This window comes from Sapajus apella, unplaced genomic scaffold, assembly GCF_009761245.1.
Source record: "Sapajus apella isolate SASKATOON/1434 unplaced genomic scaffold, GSC_monkey_1.0 scaffold259, whole genome shotgun sequence".
Lineage (NCBI taxonomy): Eukaryota > Metazoa > Chordata > Mammalia > Primates > Cebidae > Sapajus > Sapajus apella.
Genome location: NW_022437199.1, coordinates 362,912 through 383,678, shown reverse-complemented (window position 1 = coordinate 383,678; position 20,767 = coordinate 362,912). Strand labels below are relative to the sequence as shown.

General features: G+C 38.9%; 1 protein-coding gene across 2 annotated transcripts; it reads left to right on the top strand.

Moving 5' to 3' along the window:
- The first annotated feature begins 65 nt into the window (after window positions 1–65).
- On the top strand, window positions 66–12,894 carry LOC116545329 (C-type lectin domain family 2 member E-like). Of its 2 annotated transcripts, none has more exons than XM_032271886.1 (5): window positions 66–1,974; window positions 7,053–7,178; window positions 8,515–8,699; window positions 9,270–9,376; window positions 10,307–12,894. In XM_032271886.1, the coding sequence occupies exons 1-5, from the start codon at window positions 1,896–1,898 to the stop codon at window positions 10,470–10,472; spliced, it is 663 nt and encodes a 220-aa protein (XP_032127777.1). In that variant the 5' UTR covers window positions 66–1,895; the 3' UTR covers window positions 10,473–12,894. The 2 variants fall into 2 exon arrangements, with proteins under 2 accessions (XP_032127777.1, XP_032127778.1); XM_032271887.1 differs by having other exon boundaries at window positions 1,073–1,974; window positions 7,053–7,182; window positions 8,525–8,699; window positions 10,307–12,166.
- The last annotated feature ends 7,873 nt before the right edge of the window (window positions 12,895–20,767 follow it).

The window sequence follows — 20,767 nt, the reverse complement described above, 5'->3', positions numbered from 1 at the left end:
TTTCTTCCTCTCTCTCTCTCTCTCTCTCTTCTTTCTTTCTTCTTTCTTCTTTTGTTTTCTTACTTTTTTTATTTTCCATCCTGGAAGCAGTGCTCCACTAAATCTCCTAAAATTACTGTGTTAATTACTAATACCCCCATTGCACAGCTACTTTCATGGGTCCCCAGTGGCTATATCCATGGCCATTTACTGTCACTAACCTACCTTTGTAATATAATTGTTACCAATTTTTATGCTTCTCTTCTTCAGGTACTCTATACCAGTGATTTTCAACACAGGCTTCCTTTGAGTGTCATTTGGGAGAGGGATTTCTCAGAAAATATGGATGTTCAAATTCCACCCCCAGGGGTCCTGATTTAGTCTGTTTTACGTTATAATTGTTTTTAAAAGCACGCTAGTGATTCACATGTGTAGGCAAGGTAGAGAATTATTGTTCTGTCTTATTCCTTATAGCTGAAATAACTTCATTTCAATTTTATCTCTCATAATCTTACCCTTCCTTTAAGATTCAGTAAAAGTGCCATCACCCCCTCATTTTTCTCCCAAGGAAAGACACTCTCTGCCCTCCACTTAGACCACAGGTAGTGCAGTTGGCAAGTTAATTATAGACCAAGTTGATGATGTCATACTAGCACCATTGACTTTCCTATAGCATTTCTTATTTTATGTATTCTATTTTTAGTCCCATTTCTGACCTGCCCTCTCTGTCAGAGTTTGCAGAACTTTGAGGGGCACAAGAAGGGAGTTCTCCCAGACAGGCCATGCCATCTGTGGCTTAAGGGATTTAGACCACAGATAATACATTGTGTGTAAATTATAGTGTGAGTTGATGCCACATTGTCCTCATTGACCTTTCTATAGCCTCTCTTAGTTGTGTATTCTCTTTTTAGTCTTACTTCCCAAACCCCCATAGGCAGGCACCCATTCTGATGCATTTAATGTGTGCTATTTTATTTTTTTAATACAGGTATTGTTTTCTGCACAAATATATTTATTCAGTAAATACTTTTATTTAGCATAGTGAACAGTTATATATCACGAGTGTATACTTAATTCTCACAAAGTGAGCACCATCCATACAACCACTACTCTTCTTATGAAATAGAATTTTACCAGCAGTGTCAAACCCTTTTGGACCTTGCCAGTCACCTTTTTCCTTCCTGTTTCACAAAATAATCTTCACAGATACTTTTATCTGTTTTAAACTTTATATAAGTGTAACAGTTCAAGGTGTATGCAGTAGTGTCTGAGTTCTTGTGCTAAATACCATGTTTTTGAGTTCATCCATGGCGTTGCCTATAGTAGGAATTTCTTCCTGTTTATTGTTGTATATTTTTTCATAGTATTAATATGCAATATGTCTCCATTCTACTTGTAATGGGAATTTGAGTTTCCAGGTTTGCTACAAGTAATGCTATTATGACCACTTTGTGCATGTTCTTTTGTGTATATATGTGTGTTTCATGGGGAAATATACTTAAGAGTAGAATTACTAGATCAGGATCCGGTTATGTTTAACTTTGGTAGTTATGTCAGAGAGTATTACACGGTTGTTAGATTTGTTCTCCTACCAGCAGTGTATTAGAGCTCCAGTAGTAGCACATTCCCCTAAAAATATTTGTATTAGTCTTTTTGTTTTAGCCATCATAGTGGATGTTTAATGATATCTATAAGGTTTTTTCCTTGTGTCCAGTGTTATCCCTGAATCTGGTAATCTTTGAATTATCTCCTCATATCTGGTGATATTTGAATTATTTGCTTATCCAGAGCATTCCGTGAGTTCATGGTAAGAGTTAAGCAAATCATTTCAACGTCACCACATACCAAACCGTTGATGGCTCGGTTTCAGCTTCCTTTCTAAAGGCATTTTCTAATCTGTTCTGCTAAGCTACAAGATGACAGCTGCAGAGACTTCACAGAAAATGTTAAAAGTAGACCTTACATTCAGAGATGGCTTAGAAGAGGGAGAATCTGGTAATGTAATTGATGGCATTTGAAAAAATAGAGGCAACTTTTCTTCCACTGCAGCATGAAGGAAGCTGGGTTTTAGGAGCATTAGCACTTGATAGTCTCTGTAAAAGTGATATGTTTGCAATAGGGATGGTTTGGAGAATAGATGTGGAATTGCTACATCAGTTATTGTACTTTGTACGTTACTTAAATATCTCTGGGGTCAGAGAAATGAACAGTGAATTAGATTATAAGCAGATGAAGGAAAAAAATGTTCTTTGTGTTTATATTGTTAGTGCTATTTTTGTTAGGTGTTGCCCTGCAAACACAGGGGCTTTTCATTTATTGATCCATGGCTTTTGATTTATAGATCCTTTGTAATTAAAAAGAGATGTGGAGATTTGAGGGGAAGAGTGAGAAGCGGACCCTGCCCACCAGCAAACCCTTTAGCATTTCAATATATGGCAGATTTTCTGAGAAAGAACAACCGTGTAATGGGTGTATGTTTGTGCTTCAGTTCAGTAGAAAGGATACCTTTACTGACCTCTTTTGCTTTTGAAAAAAGTTATTTCATTCTTTTTTTTTCTTTCTTTCTCCCCTCCTCCCTCAATTTTATTTATTAAATTTACTTTTATTCAGGAGTTCAGGATACTGCATTTCATAGAAAACAGGGTACTTTTTTTTCCCTCCAAACTCTGCCAGACCCGACTCTGCCCAGGGTTCTTATTTAAACAGACATGTTCTAAAGATTGTATGGACTAACTGAAATGTTTCCAGAACTGAAACTAACTAAGCAAAATATTTACAGAACTGAAACTAAATATTTGCTACTTGGTGCAGCTGTGAAACTTGTTTTTTAAGATGCATTGTGTTGTTTTTGGATCCTGAAACTGAGTTAAAATTTGACCAGTAATATGGTTTATTTCTTTGTTCCTCTGAGGCATAATTCCTAATATTGTTTTTCCAACTAGAAATCTGAAGAGTATTGTGTTCAGTGTGTACTTTAAGAGTGATATGAATTTGCAGGAGTCAGGACACACCATAAGAAAGATAGAAGAGAAATAAGTAAGAGGGAGAAATGGAACAAGATGTATGTGGGAATATTGTTGTAAGGCTTTTCCATAGTTCAGCTAAAAACGAGATTCTTTGTCCCACAACCATGAAAATTCAGGCTTGCAGATGGTTTAAAGGGTGAGTGAAACAGGGTTTTATTGGGTGAAAAAGGGAAAAAGTGGGGGAAACAAGTACTCTCGCAAGGCCAGAGGACCTCTGCTAGAGCGCTTACCACCCGGCAGTTTGAATTCCAGGTTCCACACAGGAGAAAGAGGGGCCCGCCCAGGCTCATTCCTGCTGCAAACCTTGTGAACTTCCCAAGGCTCCACCTCAGTGGGCAGGCTGGTTGGAGTTTCTCTAGGGACCCCTTCCCACCTGGCTGTCTCAGTATTAGTTGGAGGAGCTAGAGATGTAAAAAAGGAGAAGAATACTAGGGACATTTAGAAGGTTAGTAAGAGAGGCAAATGGGAGATTTGGGGGAAATTTTAAGGGGAGAGTTACATATTCACTTAGTAAGAATGAAAAAGAATTATGGAAGTCTTAGTATTCTGAACATTTACGACAATTTTGCATTCGTGTGGAACCAGAAAGAATAAAGGTTGAGATTTTTATATGAGCAAAAATCCAAACAATATTTACTGCTTAAGATCATCTATTCTTACCCATCTTTTTCCCTGTCTAGAATCTAAGCTGAAACTCCTTGTTATTCTTGGAGATGAATGTTAAACGAAAATAAGTTGGCAGGGACTTTTAAAATACTACAATTTATATTCAGTAAAATTCAGTCTTTTGGTGTGAATTTCTATGAGTGAATTTCTAAAATCACTCTTTTGGTGTACATTTCTATGAGTTTTGATAAACATATATTCATGTAATACCATCAGAGTCAAGATATTGAGCCATACCCACCCACTCCAGATTCCCTCATGCTCCTGTGTAGAATGTCTCTTCCTCTACCCCCAGCCCTTGGCAATCACTGATCTGTTTTTTGTTCTTGCACTTTGGCTTTTCCAGAATGTCATATCAGCGGAATCCTGCAGTAGGTAAATGTAGAATCTGACTTTATTCACTTAGCAATGATACATTTGCAAGTCATCTGTATTATAGTATGTGTCATTTGTTGAAGAAAAACAAGTCTGAGCTTAGATAGGGAGAAACTTTATTCAAAAGGACTGTTGCAATAGAAGTAACATTGAGTTTGAAAATACCTTAATGGTGTGGGAGAAAGCAAGGGAAAAAGTCTAGGGATTTCAACAGGAAATGGTGTTTTGTAGTCAGGGTAAGGCAGGATGTTTTTTCCAAGTCTGTGCTTTGGGGCTTGTTAGGCAAACTTGCAGGCAAACCCATTTGGGGTCTGTCAGGAGGAGAAAAACTTGACAAAAGTTTGGCCAGCTAACACACAGTAAGAAATGGGCAATTGTGAATGTGTGATTAAGTTTTTCTTTTATTAGGACTGAAGAATAGTTGTTTACCTCTTCACCAGCGGAAGCATATTTGAGTTGTTGCTAGTTTTTCTGATAATGAATGAAGCTGATGTAAATACTCCTTGCAGGTTTTTGGGTAAACACAAGTTTTTACTCTCCTTGTCTAAATACCTAGGGATAGGATAGCCAGGGCATGTGGTGCATTTACATTTATGATAACGAACTGCTTAACTGTTTTCCAGAGTGCCTATAACATTTTGTGTTTCCAGTCATGATGCATGAAAATTCCAGATGCATCCTGTCCATTCTGGCACTGCTATAAAGAAGTAACCTGAGACTGAGTAATCTGTAAAGAAAAGAGGTTTAATTGGGTCACCATTCCACAGGCTGGGCAGGAAACATGATTCTGGTATCTGCTCAGCTTCTAGAGAGGCCTCAGGAAACTTAACAATTCATGGCAGAAGGCAAAGGGGGAGTCCACACTTCATCTGGCGGGAGTGGGAAGAAGAGAGGGAGCAGGGGAGGGTAGCACACAGTTTTCAACAACCGGATCTCAAGAGGACTCACTCTTATTGAGACACAGTACCAAGAGGGAAATCCGCCCCCATGATGCCATCACCTCCCACCAGGCCGCACCTCTAACACTGGAGATTACAACTCAACGTAAGGTTTGGGTGGGGACAGAGATCCAAACCGTATCACATCCCTTCCTCACCAGTGGTTGGTTTGTTTCTTTTTTGTTTTGTTTCCCACGCTAATAAGCACATAGTAGTCACTCATTATGGTTTTAATTTGTAGTTCTCAAACGGCTGGTTATTTCAAGCATGTTTTTATGTACTTATTTTCCATTCTTATATCTTTAATAAAGTGCATCTCCAAATAGTTGGCTCCATTTTTAATTTAGTTTTCTTATTGTTGAGTTTTGAGTTCTTAATATATTCTAGATACAATTCACTTTTTAGAAAGATGTTTTTCTGCCTTTGCTTGTCTTTTTATTCCCCTTTCAGGGTTTTTTTTTTTTTTCATAGAGAGTTTTAATTATGTTTAAATTCAATTTATCAGTTTTTTAAATATTGATAATGCTTTTGGTATTGTATCTAAGAGATTTTTGCCTAATTCGAGTTTGCAAATATTTTATTTTCCTCTTTCCTTCGAATAGTTTTAGGGTTGGAGGTGTCATATATGAATCTGAGATTTATTTTGAGTTAATTTTCTTATAAGGTATTAGGTGTGAGTTGAGGTTCACTGTTTTGCATTAGGATACTCAATGGTTCCAGCATTACATGTTCAGAAAATACTGCCCCTTACCTGCCTGATTACTTTCCACTTCTGTCGAATGTCAAGTGACCATCCATGCTTGGATTTGTTTCTGAAATCCTTTTTCTGTTCCATTGATTTATGGGTCTGTTCTTTTGTCAATATCATCCTGTCTTTGTTTCTGTTACTTTGTAAATTATGAACGCAGGTTCTTTGATTTCCAAATTTGGCCATTTTTTCTTCAAAGCTGTTTGGCTATTCTAGTTCTTTGCTTTTCCATGTAATTTTAAGATTACTTTGCTTGTTTCTATAAAAAAAATTCATACTGCAGTGTTTATCAGGATTGTGCTGACTCTCTAAACCTTTTTGGATATAATTGACATACAGAATATTTCATATTACAGTCTATGAATATCTTATATCTCTCTGTTGATTCAAGTCTGCTTTGATTTCTTTGTCCCATTGGTTTGTAGCTTTCATCATACTGATCCTAAACATATTTTGATATATTTATAATAGTCTTTTGTGTTATTATATATGGCATTATTTTTATACTTAAATTTCTACTTCATAATTATGAATATATGAAAATATATTTTTATATATTAACATAGCTAATCCTGTAACTTTGCCAAATTCATTTATTCTGGTAGCAGTTCGGTAGATTCTTTAGAATTTTATATGCAGAACAACTATGTCGTCTGTGAAGAACAACACTTTTATTTCTTTCGAACCTGTATGACATTTCTTTCTTTTTTCTTATCTTTTTGTCCCTAATAGGACATCCAGCAAAGTGTTAAGTTGGATTGGTGAGAGAGAGCAGACATCTTTGCCTTATTCCTTGTCACTGGGATTCATTCTTTTATCAAGTTCGGTGCTAGCTGTAGTTTTTCTGTAGATGCCCTTTATCAGGTTGAAGAAGATTCTTCAATTTCTAATTTGTTGAGACTACTATCGTGGATGAATATGAAGTATTTCACATGCTCTTGCTGCATTTATTCAGATGCTCATATGTTGTCCCTTTCTCATTCTATTAATATGGTGAATTACATTGATTCATTTTCTGTTTTCCTCGTTGCTTCTAACCAGCTGTTTTACTAAGAGACTAAATCTGGATTGTGTATGTTTCTTTTTCATCCCAATTTCTACTCTTTTTCCAATAACTGGAAGATTCCCTGAGGATGGGGACAATTTGATTTTTATCTCTAGCCCTCGTTGGGCCATTTTTCTCATTTTTGAACCAAGACCTTTTGTGAAAGGAGTTGGCAATAGGAGAGTTGAAGTACAGCTAAGCTTGTGTTGATTGTGTGATACATTTTCTCCCTACGATCTTCCTGAGATTGAGATTCTGATATTTGTATTTTACAGGTAAAACTCTGCAAAGAAAATGCCTAGCACTTATGTCTCCAGTAACTCCTGTCAAGGTTTATTGTTGCCTGTTCATCATTGCAGTTCTGACTACAAGTGTGGTTACACTTTCTATTGTTTTGTCGGGTAAGTTACTTGTTCTCCAAACTGTACAATGTTATTTACATGTTTATGTTGTCAATAAATATTTATTAAGCTCCATTATTTGCCTGTCACTGTATGAAATCCTTGAATTACATCAACAAACAAAACACACACAAAAGAATCCCTGCTCTTCAGGGACTTATATTCCAGCAGAAAAACACAAGTAATAATAAATAAGGGTGGAGGCGTAACAGGTTGCAATAGGTTGACAAAGCTAAGCCTCCTTGGAAGATGATATTTCAGCAACCTTTTGAAAGAGATGTAGGAACCATGTGGCTACCTGGGGAACCTATTCCAGACAGAACATGTGGACCAAAAGCCTAAAGGAGGACTCTTCCTGGCTTGTTTGAGGAACAGCAAGGGGACTTCTGTAGGTAAAGCAGAGTGAGGATGGAGAAGAAGAGTGATACCATGGGGCGTTAGGAATGGAGGAACCTTGAGGATCAGTTAAAGACTTTGGCTTTTACCTTCAGTGCAATAGGGAGCCTTGGATGAGGGAAATTATATGAGAGGAATGTCGTGATGTGACTTCCATTGTAGAATAATCACTTGATTGCTGTATTGGGACTAGGTAGGGGAGGGTGGTCAGATTCTGGATATTTGGAAAGCTGGGCCAACAGTATTTTATATCAAATTGGATAAAAACTCTTAGAAAGAGAAAAGTAAAAGATAAGTCTCTCTTTTCTTTTGAGCCTTGGCAAGAATGCACTTGCCATTCAGTGATGTGAGAAAGCTATGGGGATAGGAATTTCACTTACGGAGCTATTTCCTGACAAGTTCCTATCAGAATTGTCATTTTTATTAAGAATAAAGTAATATCTCTACTTGAAATGTTTTCAGACAAATCATCCGGCCTTAAGAACTGGTGTCTTCTACTTAAGCAGATTGAGAATGCACGAAAGCACAGAGAACTATATACATTAAAAAAACAAACAAACCAACCTCATGTCTTGTATATAGAGGCAATAGGTCCTCAAATGGCTTTGTCAAGAGGAAGGAAGGCTAATATGAGGGAGGATATGGAAAAATCATCTACATGGCCCTGTGAAAGTACAGTACTATGGAAGTTGATGCTATAGAAATTGATTGCCTTGAAACTGTAATGTCAGTGTAAACTTCAGAAAGTCAAGGGTGAAGGTACCCAGCTGAAAACCACTGGACTGATAACTGTTGTGCTTAGGATAAGGCACTATGTGATGAGTTAGGAAAACAACAATCAGATGTGTACACTTCAAAATTGACCTCAGGAAGGTAAGCAGAAAAGTAGATAAAAGGGATGAGAAAATTTATTTATTATGTTTCAATGTGATTGTCTCAGTTTTAATGAGAGAAGAAAAGCCGGTGATGGAGTCACCTAAGTACGCTGCTTGCCCAAAAAGCTGGATTGGATTTGGGAGTAAATGTTTTTATTTTTCTGAAGACACAAGAAATTGGACATTCAGTCAAGTCTTCTGTGTCTCATTAGAAGCCAGCCTCGCTCAGTTTGCAACTATGGAAGAACTGGTAAGAGATATTTTTGAATCATGTTTTCTGTCGGATAACTTAGGGCCCTGAGGCAGGTCAGCTACATAGGGTTAAAGCTGAAATATGAGGAAGGATCCCATTCCAGGGGCATGAGATGTGTTTTCATGTCCAACATTTGTTGAGGATGTGTTCTCTGCCTGGAACCCTGTGAGATATTTTAGATATGTTTTCTCATGTAATTCTCATGGTGAACCTACAAGATGAGTTGTATTGTTCTCATTCTATTAAGAATTAAGATAATTATATAATTTGTCATCTAGATTAAGACACATAGGGTATTGAATGTGAGCATTAATATATAGGTGGAATGACAAGCTTAAACTGGGAATTTCCCAGTCAAACTGGGATATATGCTCACTTTAAATAAAGTAATTTAGGATCAGGGACATTAAATGACTTAAACTGAGAATTGGGAATTAGTCTCACTCCAGAGTGTATGCTGCTTAATTATACCATGCTGCCAGTCAAAAAGAGAAGGGATAGGGAAGAGAGACTCCAGAGTAATGTGGAAGAAAGGGATGCATGGTATTACTTTCTGTTTTATTATAGAATTTCCTGAAAAGATACAAAGGCCCTTCTGACCATTGGATTGGCCTTAGAAGAGAATCATCCGATGGCATTTGGAGGTGGACAGACAACACAGAACATAATAACACGTATGTTTTGAGACTTAACTTTCTGCTCTGTTTATGTGTGGTTATGTGTGTGAGTTGTGTTTATGAGATGAGAAATGTATCATGGAAAGCTTACTGCAATATGAGGTAAGAAATCTAAACCCTTTTTATACTCTTCTATTTATTAACTGTGTCTTCGGGAAAGCTTTACTTAACTGTGATTTCAGTAACGTGACAATGAAATTTGGCACAAATTTACACTTTAATTCACTGATCTAAAACTGCTGAAATCCCTACTTATAACTGATTTACAATAAGTGTTCTACAATCGTAGGACACCACTGAGGAGCTGATATCCACAAGGCTGTTAGGCCCACTCTTCCAGCTGTTGCATCCATTCACAATAGCAAAGCATCCAGGGAACTCAAGGGAATCTCTCACTCCTGAAGTTTTGTCACCAGAAGGAAACTAGTAACAGTTATTTGGACTGTGAACATTTCAGTGGGGTATTTTGAATATAATCACATTGCAGCAGATAAAATATAGGAACTCAGTCATATCCATTAATCAAAGCTAAGCCTTTTTAGGAATCTTCTGTTTTTTTGTTTTGTTTTGTTTTTACTTTTACACATTTATGAAACAGTTGAGGAGACTGGAAACCATCTTCACTGAAGACCACCAATGGCAGCAGTGCATTTGGGTGCAGCAGCAAGCATCAGTTAAATACCTATCAACATAGCTGAGCTTGGTATGGATGAATGATAAGCTTGTGATTTTCAAGCAAAGACCTTGAGAACATAAAAGACACTAAATACAGAAATGGTTTATAATACTATGAAGCAATATTAATGACAGACTTTTGCTTTTCTCTTATTCACATTAAAATAGGGAGGGGGTGCAGAAGATGGGAGAGTAGGAACAAATGCAGGTGTCTAACTTCCCAATGTTTAATATTTTTGTGTTTGGTTTTAGGTTTCCTATCAGAGGAGTTGGAGAATGTGCCTACCTGAATGACAATGGAGTCGGTAGTGCCAGCATCTACACAGACAGAAAATGGATTTGTAGCAAGCCAAACAGTTATGTCTACAGTTGCCAAATTAGAAACTCTTTACAGAATTTCCCTATGGATGTATCATAACTTGTTATATATAGTTGATGTGTATAACACCTGGAAACACCTGGATATCCAGGCAGAAGACTGCCATAGAGGTGGATCCCTCTTGAAGAACCTCTGCTAGGGCAGTGCAGAGATCCCCCACTGGGATGCTGCCTGGTAGAGCTGTAAAAAGAGAGCCGCCCTCCTCTGAGTTCCTGGAAAGCCCACACTCACTAACTTTGGGACTCTCAAGACTCACCTAAATCAGTTGAAAACTGATTTATTGAAAGCTGCTCAATTACAGAGGAGGGCATCCTCAGAAAGTAAGAGGAGGGCAGCCTCAGAAAGCTGTCTTTGTTTTAAAGCCTTCTTTTATATGTAGAAGCTAAGTTATGCCTACATGTGAGTAGGCTGTCGGTGTGACACAACTTAGTACTTTGTTGATATAAAGAAACTTACCCTTGTCATTTTAGTGCATAAGTACATCAAAGTCTGACTATAGCTATCTTAAAAGCATGTACTGTTATGTGACATTGGGACATCTGGACATTCTGCTATTGTAGGCGTTTGTCCTTGCAGGCATTACTACACTTCCTTAGCTGTAAACATCTTATGACCATGGGTCATTTTCTTTATCCAGTCTGCTGTTGATAGGCATCTACATTGATTCCATGTTTGGCTATTGTAAATAGTACAGCAGTAGACTTCCATGGTTCAGCTTTTGTGGTAACAAAGTTGTGAATTGTTCTTCAGTTGTGATGGACCCTCAGGTCATATAACCTGAGCATGGCCAGGTGAACCAAGTACGCAACCACAGGGAAAACCCAATTGTTCAGACTGAGGTACAGAGGCTGAATTAAGAAGTGGGCACACGGTGGCAGGATCCAGGATCCAACTGGATGGAACTCTGGTCTCACTCCATGGCAGGATCCAGTCAGCATGCTTTCCAGCATCACCTCATTACAAGATCCAATCAGATGGTGTCTCGTTAGTCTATGCTTATAAAACCTGACCCAGTTCCCAGCTTGAGGAAGGACTGCTTTGGGATTGCCCAGTGTTCTCTTTACTCTCTGCAAGAGATGAACTCTTGCTAAATCCTCCCTGGCTGTGGTCATGGGGTTGACACTTGACAAGTGACTAACCCGCCTGTTGTGTGGGTAACATTTGGAACATATTTCTTTATCTTCTTTAATACTCTCAGCATTGGTGTCTGTGCACCAGATAACACAGCTTCCTTTCCAGTCTTCACAGACAGGTCTCATACAGGAGAACACCTTTACCAACCAGTCCAGACAGAGGTTCTGTGTGCCACTTAGACTGTCATGGTAGTTGAAGTCACAATGTTTGTTCTTAATGGTCCTCAGGCGTCTAGAGTATGCCAGATCCTTTCAGTGCTCAGACACATGAGATAAAATCCAGTTCCCAGGTAGCAGCCGGAAAAGCTGGGGGGCTAGTTATTTGATCTGTCTCCTTTGCTTTTCAGAGAGAAGCTGGAGGCTGGGCTTTATCACTCTGCACTGAGCCAAAGTGGGGAGCAGTGAAAGTACCCACATGCTTATTAAAAACTGCTCTGAAAATATTTGAAGTAACACGGCTGTAACAATTACTATTTAAAAAACAACTGTTGTTTTGTGTAGCCCCAGAGGTTTAACAGATGCTGGGCCCTGTCAGCTCACCAAAACAGGGAAGTTAGAAACCAGTTCCTCTCTTCAACCAAGGGTTAATAAGAAAAAAAAGAAACCAATCCCTCTAGTAATACCTAGAGAAGTACCAGATAGGCTTCACAGCGTCTCTAGGTATCCCCTCCTCAGGGATAGGCTGAGAGATGGGAGTTCCTTCCCAGCCATGTGGCATCATATGAGGGCTGGGGATTATTATCACAGTGTGTGCAAGTTGTTTCCTGCCAGTTCTGATGTGGATAGTTTCACACTCACCTCGGGTGCAGGAGTGGCTCATTAGTTTCTGGATTTCCAATGATGGAAATTTATCTGTGTGTTGCTGTTGAACTGATGTGTCCATGGTGAGGAAGGAGAGTTTAGACCTTTTTATTCTGCCATCTGGTGACTGACAGTTTCTTTTAATGCTCTACTATCATACAATCTAGTTACTACATTTGTAGACATTTCTCTCACATAAATGACAAAATGTATTTACACAAAAGCCTGTATATACAATGTTCATAGCAGCTTTATTCTTACTAGCCAGAATCTATAAAAACCATATGTCTCACAATGAGTAAATAATTAAGTAAACGCTGTTACAGGCATACAATGGAATACTACTCAGCAGTATAAAGGAATGGACTATGGATGCATACAAAACTTCCTTGAATCTCAAAGTACTTAGGCTAAGTTAGAAGAGCCAATTACCAAAGATTGCATTTTGTATGATTAAATTTATGTAACATTCTTGAAATGACAAAATTGTGCATATAGAGAATGAGGGTTATGGATAGGTGAGTGAAGAAGAAGGCGTAGCATGGAGAAAAGGTGGTGTGGATCTCTGTGGTGATGGAAGGGTTTTGTTTCCTCATTGTATCAGTGGTCATTATCTTAGTTGTGATATTCTAGTGCAGTTTTTTGGGTGTTACCTTTGGGGGAAACTGAGTAAAGAAGACGTGGGATCTTTCTGTACTATTTCTTACAACTGCATGTGAATTACAACTAGCTTGAAATAAACAATTTAATTATAAAATAAAAGGTATATTAGATGAAGCAAAAAATAATTCATCCCTTCCATGCACACAGCGTCAGAGAGTATAACATAATTTGCGGGACCTAGTGCAGATTACAAATGTAGAACATCTTGTTCAAAAATTATTAATCTTGAGACATTGATGATAAAGCGTTAAACCACCTGTGGGGCCCTTTAAGCCTCAGGAACTGTGTTACCACACAGATTGCATGTTCATGTAGCTGGCCCTGCAAATGAAATGATTTTTGCCCGTGATTAATTTACCATGGACTCTGGGCTCAGTGAATTTGCTTCTTCAGGAAGGTAATTTTCTCTTCTTTCTCTGCTAAGCTGTTTAACAGTAGTTGCTCTGCCTAATGGGCTTCATCATTCTCAGATCGTTTTTGTTATGCGCTAGGATGAAGCACACCCTTTCTCCTAGTCTTAAGGAAACGTCAATATTCAGAATATTTAAGCCCCAGAACTGAACAATCAGAACAGTCTCTGGCCAGTATTCTGCACTTGAGGGAAATGGCATTATCTGAGCCCTGAATAAAAAGATTGTAGATATCCTCCATATCAAAGCATCATCAGGAAGATTTTAGATGTTGAAGTTCATAATATTTCCTAAAGCAGGCATGAATTACTAGAAAATAGGTATATTAACTGATGACTTTTTGGGTCACCTTCATTTAAATCACAGATATCATTCCTCAGAACAAACCAGTCAAGGAAGTTACTATTATACTCCTTTATTCATACAGATCTTGAGGTTGAGAGAGCTTAATTAACATACTGTATTTGTGTAATCATAAATTACCATAAACTAGGGGTGCTATAGTCTGAATATTTGTGCCTCCCACTCCCAAATTCATTATGTTGAAATCCTAACTCCCAAGGTGATGGCATTAGGTGAAACCTTTGGGAGGTGATTAGGTCATGAGGGTAGAACACTGATGAATGGGATTAGTGCCCTTACAAAAGGGGCCCACAAAAGCTCCCTTGTTCCTTCTACTATATGAGGACACATCTAGAAGGTGCCATCAATGAATCAGAAGTGGGCTCTCACCAGGCACCAAATCTGCCAGCACTCTGATCTTGGACTTCCAGCCTCCTGAACTGAGAAATACATTCCTGTTGTTTATAAGTTACCCATTTTATGGTATTTTATTACAACCCAAATGAACTAAGACAAGTGGTTTAAAAACAACACAAATTGGGAGGCCCCAAGATGGCTGAGAGGAGAAAACACCGGAATTCAGTTCCCAGTGAATGAGATGCAGAGGGCTGGAGGACTTCACAATTCCAAGCTAGGTGCCAGGTTTTTTTCAGTGGGACTGGTAGGACACTGAAAATAATAGCCCAGGGAAGGCGCTGAAGCAGGATGAGAGGCGCCCAGAGAGGGCAAACCAAGACAGGGCAGGATGCGTCCCCACCTGGAACATGCAGCCGGCTCGATGGGTTGGGGACTTCACCCCCTTGGTGCTCTGATTCGGATCCTGTGCTTACCTCGTCCCTCCTGCAACCTGGTCCACAACAGCCCTGCCAGACTGGGGCGCCATGGTTTGTCAGTGCAAATGTGAGCAACAGCTTCCGCCTGGTGCCGCAAGTTGTTGGCATGGACCTGGGTGGAAGTTTGGACTAATGCCAGTGGGATGGACCCACAGAGAGAGGCAGAGTTGAAAGCAGGGAAACAGGCCGTAAGGCCTGGCAGGCCCCATCCCCACAAAGCTCAAACTGAAGCCCATGCACTAGACAGCTTGGCAGCAAATACGCCAGTTTGACCCGGAAGATCGAGCGTGGGGAAGGAGAGAGCCATTGGGAAGGTGGACCTAATCTCACCTGCAAACAAACACCAGGGGAAGACCACCCACCCAGCAGCCTGACTGATTCTCAGGCAGCGCAGCATCGCTTCTACAGGCCAAAATATATACAGCTCCAAACTTAACAGAAAGGACACTACTCAGAGATTCCTCCCAAAATCATCAACTTCAAAAATCAAAGGGAGAAAAATCCATGAAGATGGGAAGAAACTAGCACAAAAATGATGAAACTATCAAAGACCAGAACACCCCTTCTCCTCCCAGGGATCACAACTCCACACAATCAAGGGAACAAAACAAGACATAGAATGAATTTGATGAATTGACAGAAGCAGGCTTTAGAAGGTGGGTAATAACAAACTTCTCTGAGTTAAAAGACCATGTTCTAACCCAATGCAAAGAAACTAAGAACCTTTGAAAAAGGCTAGATGAAATGTTAACTAGAATAGCCAGCTTAGAGAAGAACATAAATGACTTGATGGAGCTGAAAAACATAGCACGAGAACTTCGTGAGGCATACATAAGTTTCAACAGCCGAATCGATCAACAGAAGAAAGGATATCATAAATAGAAGATCAAATCAATGAAATAAAATCAGAAGGCAAGATTAGAGAAAAAAAGGGCGAAAAAAATGAACAAAGTATCCAAGAGCTATGGGATTATGTGAAAAGACCTAATCTACGCTTGATCAGCATACCTGAATGTGATGGGGAGAATGAATCCAAGTTGGAAAACACTCTTCAAGATTTTATCCAAGAGAACTTTTCCAACTTAACAAGGCAGGCCAACATTCAAATCCAGGAAATACAGAGAACACCACAAAGATATTCCTCTAGAAGAGCGACCCCAAGGCACATAATTGTCAGACTCACCAGGGTTGAAATGAAGGAAAAAATCCTAAGGGCAGCCAGAGAGAAATGTTGGGTCACCCACAAAAGGAAGCCCCTCAGGCAAACAGCAAATCTCTCGGCAGAAACCCTACAAGCTAGAAGGCAGTCGGGGCCAATATTCAACATCCTTAAAGAAAAGAACTTTCAATGCAGAATTTCATATCCGGCCAAACTAAACTTCATACGTGAGAGACAAATAAAATACAGATGAGCAATTGCTGAGATATTTTATCGCTGCAAGACCTGCATTACAAGAGCTCCTGAAGGAAGTACTAAACATGGAAAGGAACAACCAGTACCACCCACTGCAAAAAAGAACCAAATGGTAAAAAACAATGATGCAATGAAGAAACTGCATCAACTAACATGCAAAACAACCAACCAGTAACAAAATGGTGGGATCAAATTCAAGCATAACATATTAACGTTGAATGTAAATGGTCTAAATGCCCCAATCAAAAGACACAGACTCACAAACTGGTTATAAAATCAAGACCCATTGGTGAGCTGTATTTGGGAGACCCATCTCACATGCAAAGACTCACATAGACTTAAAACAAAGGAATGGAAGAAGATTTACCAAGCAAAGGAAGAGCAAAAAAAAGCAGGGGTAGCAATCCTAGCCTCTGATAAAACAGATTTTAAACCAACAAAGATCAGAAGAGACAAAGAAGGGCATTACATAATGGTAAAAGGATCAATGCAACAAGAAGAGCTAACTATCCTAAATATACATGCACCCAATTCAGGAGCACCCAGATACATAAAGCAAGTTCTTAGAGACCAACAAAGAGACTTAGACTCCCACACAATAACAGTGGGAGACTTTAACACTCCACTGACAATATTGAACAGACAATGAGATAGAAAGTCAACTAAGATATCCAGGACTTGAATGCAGATCTGGAACAAGTGGACCTAATAGACATTTACAGAACTCTCCACCCCAAACCCACAGAGTACACATTCCTCTCAGCACCACATCACACTTACTGTAAAATTGACCACATAATTGGAAATAACTCCCCAGCAAATGCACAAGAACAGAAATCCTAACAGTCTCTCAGACCACAGCACAATCAAATTAGAGCTCATGTTTAGAAAAAGCACACAAAACTGCACAATCACATGGAAACTGAACAACTTGCTCCGGAATGATGAAGAGATAAACAATGAAATGAAGGCAGAAATAAAAATGATCTTTGAAACCAATGAGAATGAAGACACAATATACCAGAATCCTTGGGACACAAAGCAGTGTCTAGAGGGAAACTTACAGCAATAGATGCCCACATGAGAAACAAGAAAAGATCTAAAATCAACACTCTATCTATAAAATTGAAAGAGCTAGAGGAGCCAGATCAAAGCTCAAAAGCAAGAAGAAGACAAGAAATAACTAAGATGAGAGCAGAACTGAAAGATAGAGACACAAAAAACCCTTAAAAAAACAATAAACCCAGGAGCTGGTTTTTTGAAAAGATCAACAAAATAGACAGACTGCTAGCTAGACTAATAGAAAAGAAAAGAGAGAAGAATCAAATAGATGCAATAAAAAAAATGATAAAAAGGGGATCGCCACTGATTCCTCAGAAATACAAACTACCATCAGATATTACTACAAACAGCTCTAGGCACATAAACCAGCAAATCTGGAATAAATGGATAAATTCCTCCCAAGACTAAGCCAGGAAAAACTCAAAACCCTGAATAGAACAATAACAAGATCTGAAGTCGAGCCAGCAATTAATAGCCTACCAACCAAAAAAAAAAAAGTCCAGGTCCAGAGGGGTTCACAGCCAAAGTCTAACAGATGTACAAATAGGAGTTGGTACCATTCCTTCTGAAACTATTCCAAACAATCCAAAAAGTGGAAATCCTCCCTAACTCTTTCTATGAGACCAACATCATCCTGATACCAAAACCTGGCAGAGACACAACTGAAAAAGAAAACTACAGGCCAATATCCATGATGAACACTGAGGCAAAAATCATTAATAAAATACTGCCAAACTGAATCCAGCAGCACATCAAAAAGTTTAACAACCACGATCAAATAGGCTTCATTCCAGGGATGCAAAGCTAGCTCAACATTTGCAAATCTATAAACATAATCCACCACTTAAACAGAACAAAAGACAAAAAGCACATGATTATCTCAATAGATGCAGAGAAGGATTTTGACAAAATTCAACAGCGATTTATTCTAAAAACTCAATAAACTAGGTATAGATGGAACGTATCTCAAAACAATAAAAGCTATTTATGACAAACCCACAGCCACTATCATACTGAATGGGCAAATACTAGAAGCATTCCCTTTAAAAACTGGCACAAGACGAGGATGCCCTCTCTCACCACTCCTATTCAATATAATATTGAAAGTTCTAGCGAGAGCAATTAGGCAAGAAAAACGACATTCAATTAGGAAAATAAGAGGTCAAATTGTCCCGATTTACAGACAACATGATTGTATATTTAGAAGACCCCATCGTCTCAGCCCAAAATCTCCTTAAGCTGATAAGCAACTTCGGCAAAGTCTCAGGATACAAAATCAATGTGCAGAAATCACAAGCATTCCTATACGCCAACAACAGACAATCAGAGAGCCAAATCATGAGCAAACTCCCATTTACAATTGCTACAAAGAATAAAATACCTAGGAATACAACTAACAAAGGATGTAAAAGATCTCTTCAGGGAGAAACTACAAAGATCAAGGAAATAAGAGAGGACACAAACAGATGGAAAAACATTCCATACTCATGGTTAGGAAGAATCAATATTCTGAAAATGACCATACTGCCCAAAGTAATTTATGCATTCAATGCTATCCCCATCAAGCTACCACTGACCTTCTTCACAGAACTGGAAAAAACCACTTTATACTTCATATGGTACCAAAAGAAGCCTGTATAGCCAGGACAATCCTAAGCAAAAAGAACAAAGCTGGAGGCATCACACTACCTGACTTCAAACTATACTAAAAGGCTATAGTAATTAAAGCAGCATGGTACTGGTACCAAAACAGAGATATAGACCAATGGATCAGAACAGAGGAACAGAGGCCTCGGAAGCAATGCCACACATCTACAACCATCTGGTCTGTGACAAACCAGTCAAAAACAAGCAATGGGGAAAGGATCCCCTGTTTAATAAATAAGTGTTGGGAAAACTGGCTAGCCATATGTAGGAAGCTGAAACTGGACCCCTTCCTTACACCTTATACAAAAATAAACTCCAGATGGATTAACTATTTAAACATAAGAACTAACACCATAAAAAGTGTAGAAGAAAACCTTGGCAACACCATTCAGGACACAGTCATAGGCAAGGACTTCATGACTAAAACACCAAAAGCAAAGGCAACAATAGACAAATGGGATCTAATTAAACTTAAGCACTTCTGCACAGCAGAAGAAACAATCATTAGAGTGAACCGGCAACCAACAGAATGGGAAAAAATTATTGCAATCTACCCATCAGACAAAGGGTTAATATCCAGAATCTACAAAGAACTAAAGCAGATTTACAAGAAAAAAACAAACCCATTCAAAAGTGGGCAAAGGATATGAACAGACACTTTGCAAAAGAAGACATATATGTGGCCAATAAACATATGAAAAAATGCTCATCATTGTTGGTCATTAGAGAAATGCAAATCAAAACCACATTGAGATACCATCTTGCTCCAGTTAGAATGGCGATCATTAAAAAAGCTGGAGACAACAGATGCTGGTGAGGACATGGAGAAAAAGGAAAACTTTTACACTGTTGATGGGAGTGAATTAGTTCAACCATTGTGGAAGACAGTGTGGCGATTCCTTAAGGATCTAGAAATAGAAATTCCATTTACCCAGCAACCCCATTACTGGGTATATACCCAAAGGATTATAAATCATTCTGTTATAAAGACACATGCACACGTATGTTCATTGCAGTGCTGTTTACGATAGCAAAGACCTGGAACCAACCCAAATGCCCAATGATAGACTGGACAAAGAAAATGTGGCACATATACACCATGGAATACTATGCAGCCATAAAAAATGATGAGTTCATGTCCTTTGTAGAGACATGGATGAATCTAGAAACCATAATTCTCAGCAAACTAATGCAAGAACACAAAACCAAACACCGCATATTTTCACTCATAGGTGGGTGATGAACAATGAGAACACTTGGGCACAGGGAAGGGAATAACACTCACTGGGCTAGGTTGGGGGGGTTGGAGGGGAGGGGAGGGGATGGACAGCAGTGGGGAGGAGACGATGGGGAGGGATAACACCTGGAGAAATGCCTGATGTAGGAGATGGGGCAGGGTGGCAGGAGAATGGAGACAGCAAACCATCATGGAATGTGTGTACCTACACAACAATCCTGCAGCATGCAGGATGTGCATATGTATCCCAGATCCCAAAGTATAATAATAAAAAAAAATAGTTAGAAGAAAAAAACATGAATTATCTTACTGTCTAGAGATGAGAGGTGTTCAAAATGGCTAGTTAGGATGCCACTGATAGGACTATATTTCTTTTGGAGGCTCTAGGGAAAAAGCTGTTTCCTTGCTTTCTTTCAGCTTCTAGAGGCCACCTCCATTCCTTAGCTTATGGTCCCTTGCTACATCTTTAAAGCCAGCAGCATGGCAACTTCAAATCTCTGACAGTGCCATTCTCATCTTCCCTGAATAATGACCCATGTGATTAGATTAGGCCCACATGGATTATCCAGGACAATCCCTCTGTCTTTAGACCCTTAACCATATCTGTAAAATGTCTTTTGCCATGTAAAATAACATCCTTACCTGAAGGTTTTGGGAACTGGGCTATTAATGTCTTTAGGGGGTCATTATTCTGCTTTCCACATACATTTAAACAACCATCAGGCTACAAAAGTCATATTTGAATTGGGCTTGTGTTGCCCCAAAGGCTGTGTTCTTTTACATCGTAATACA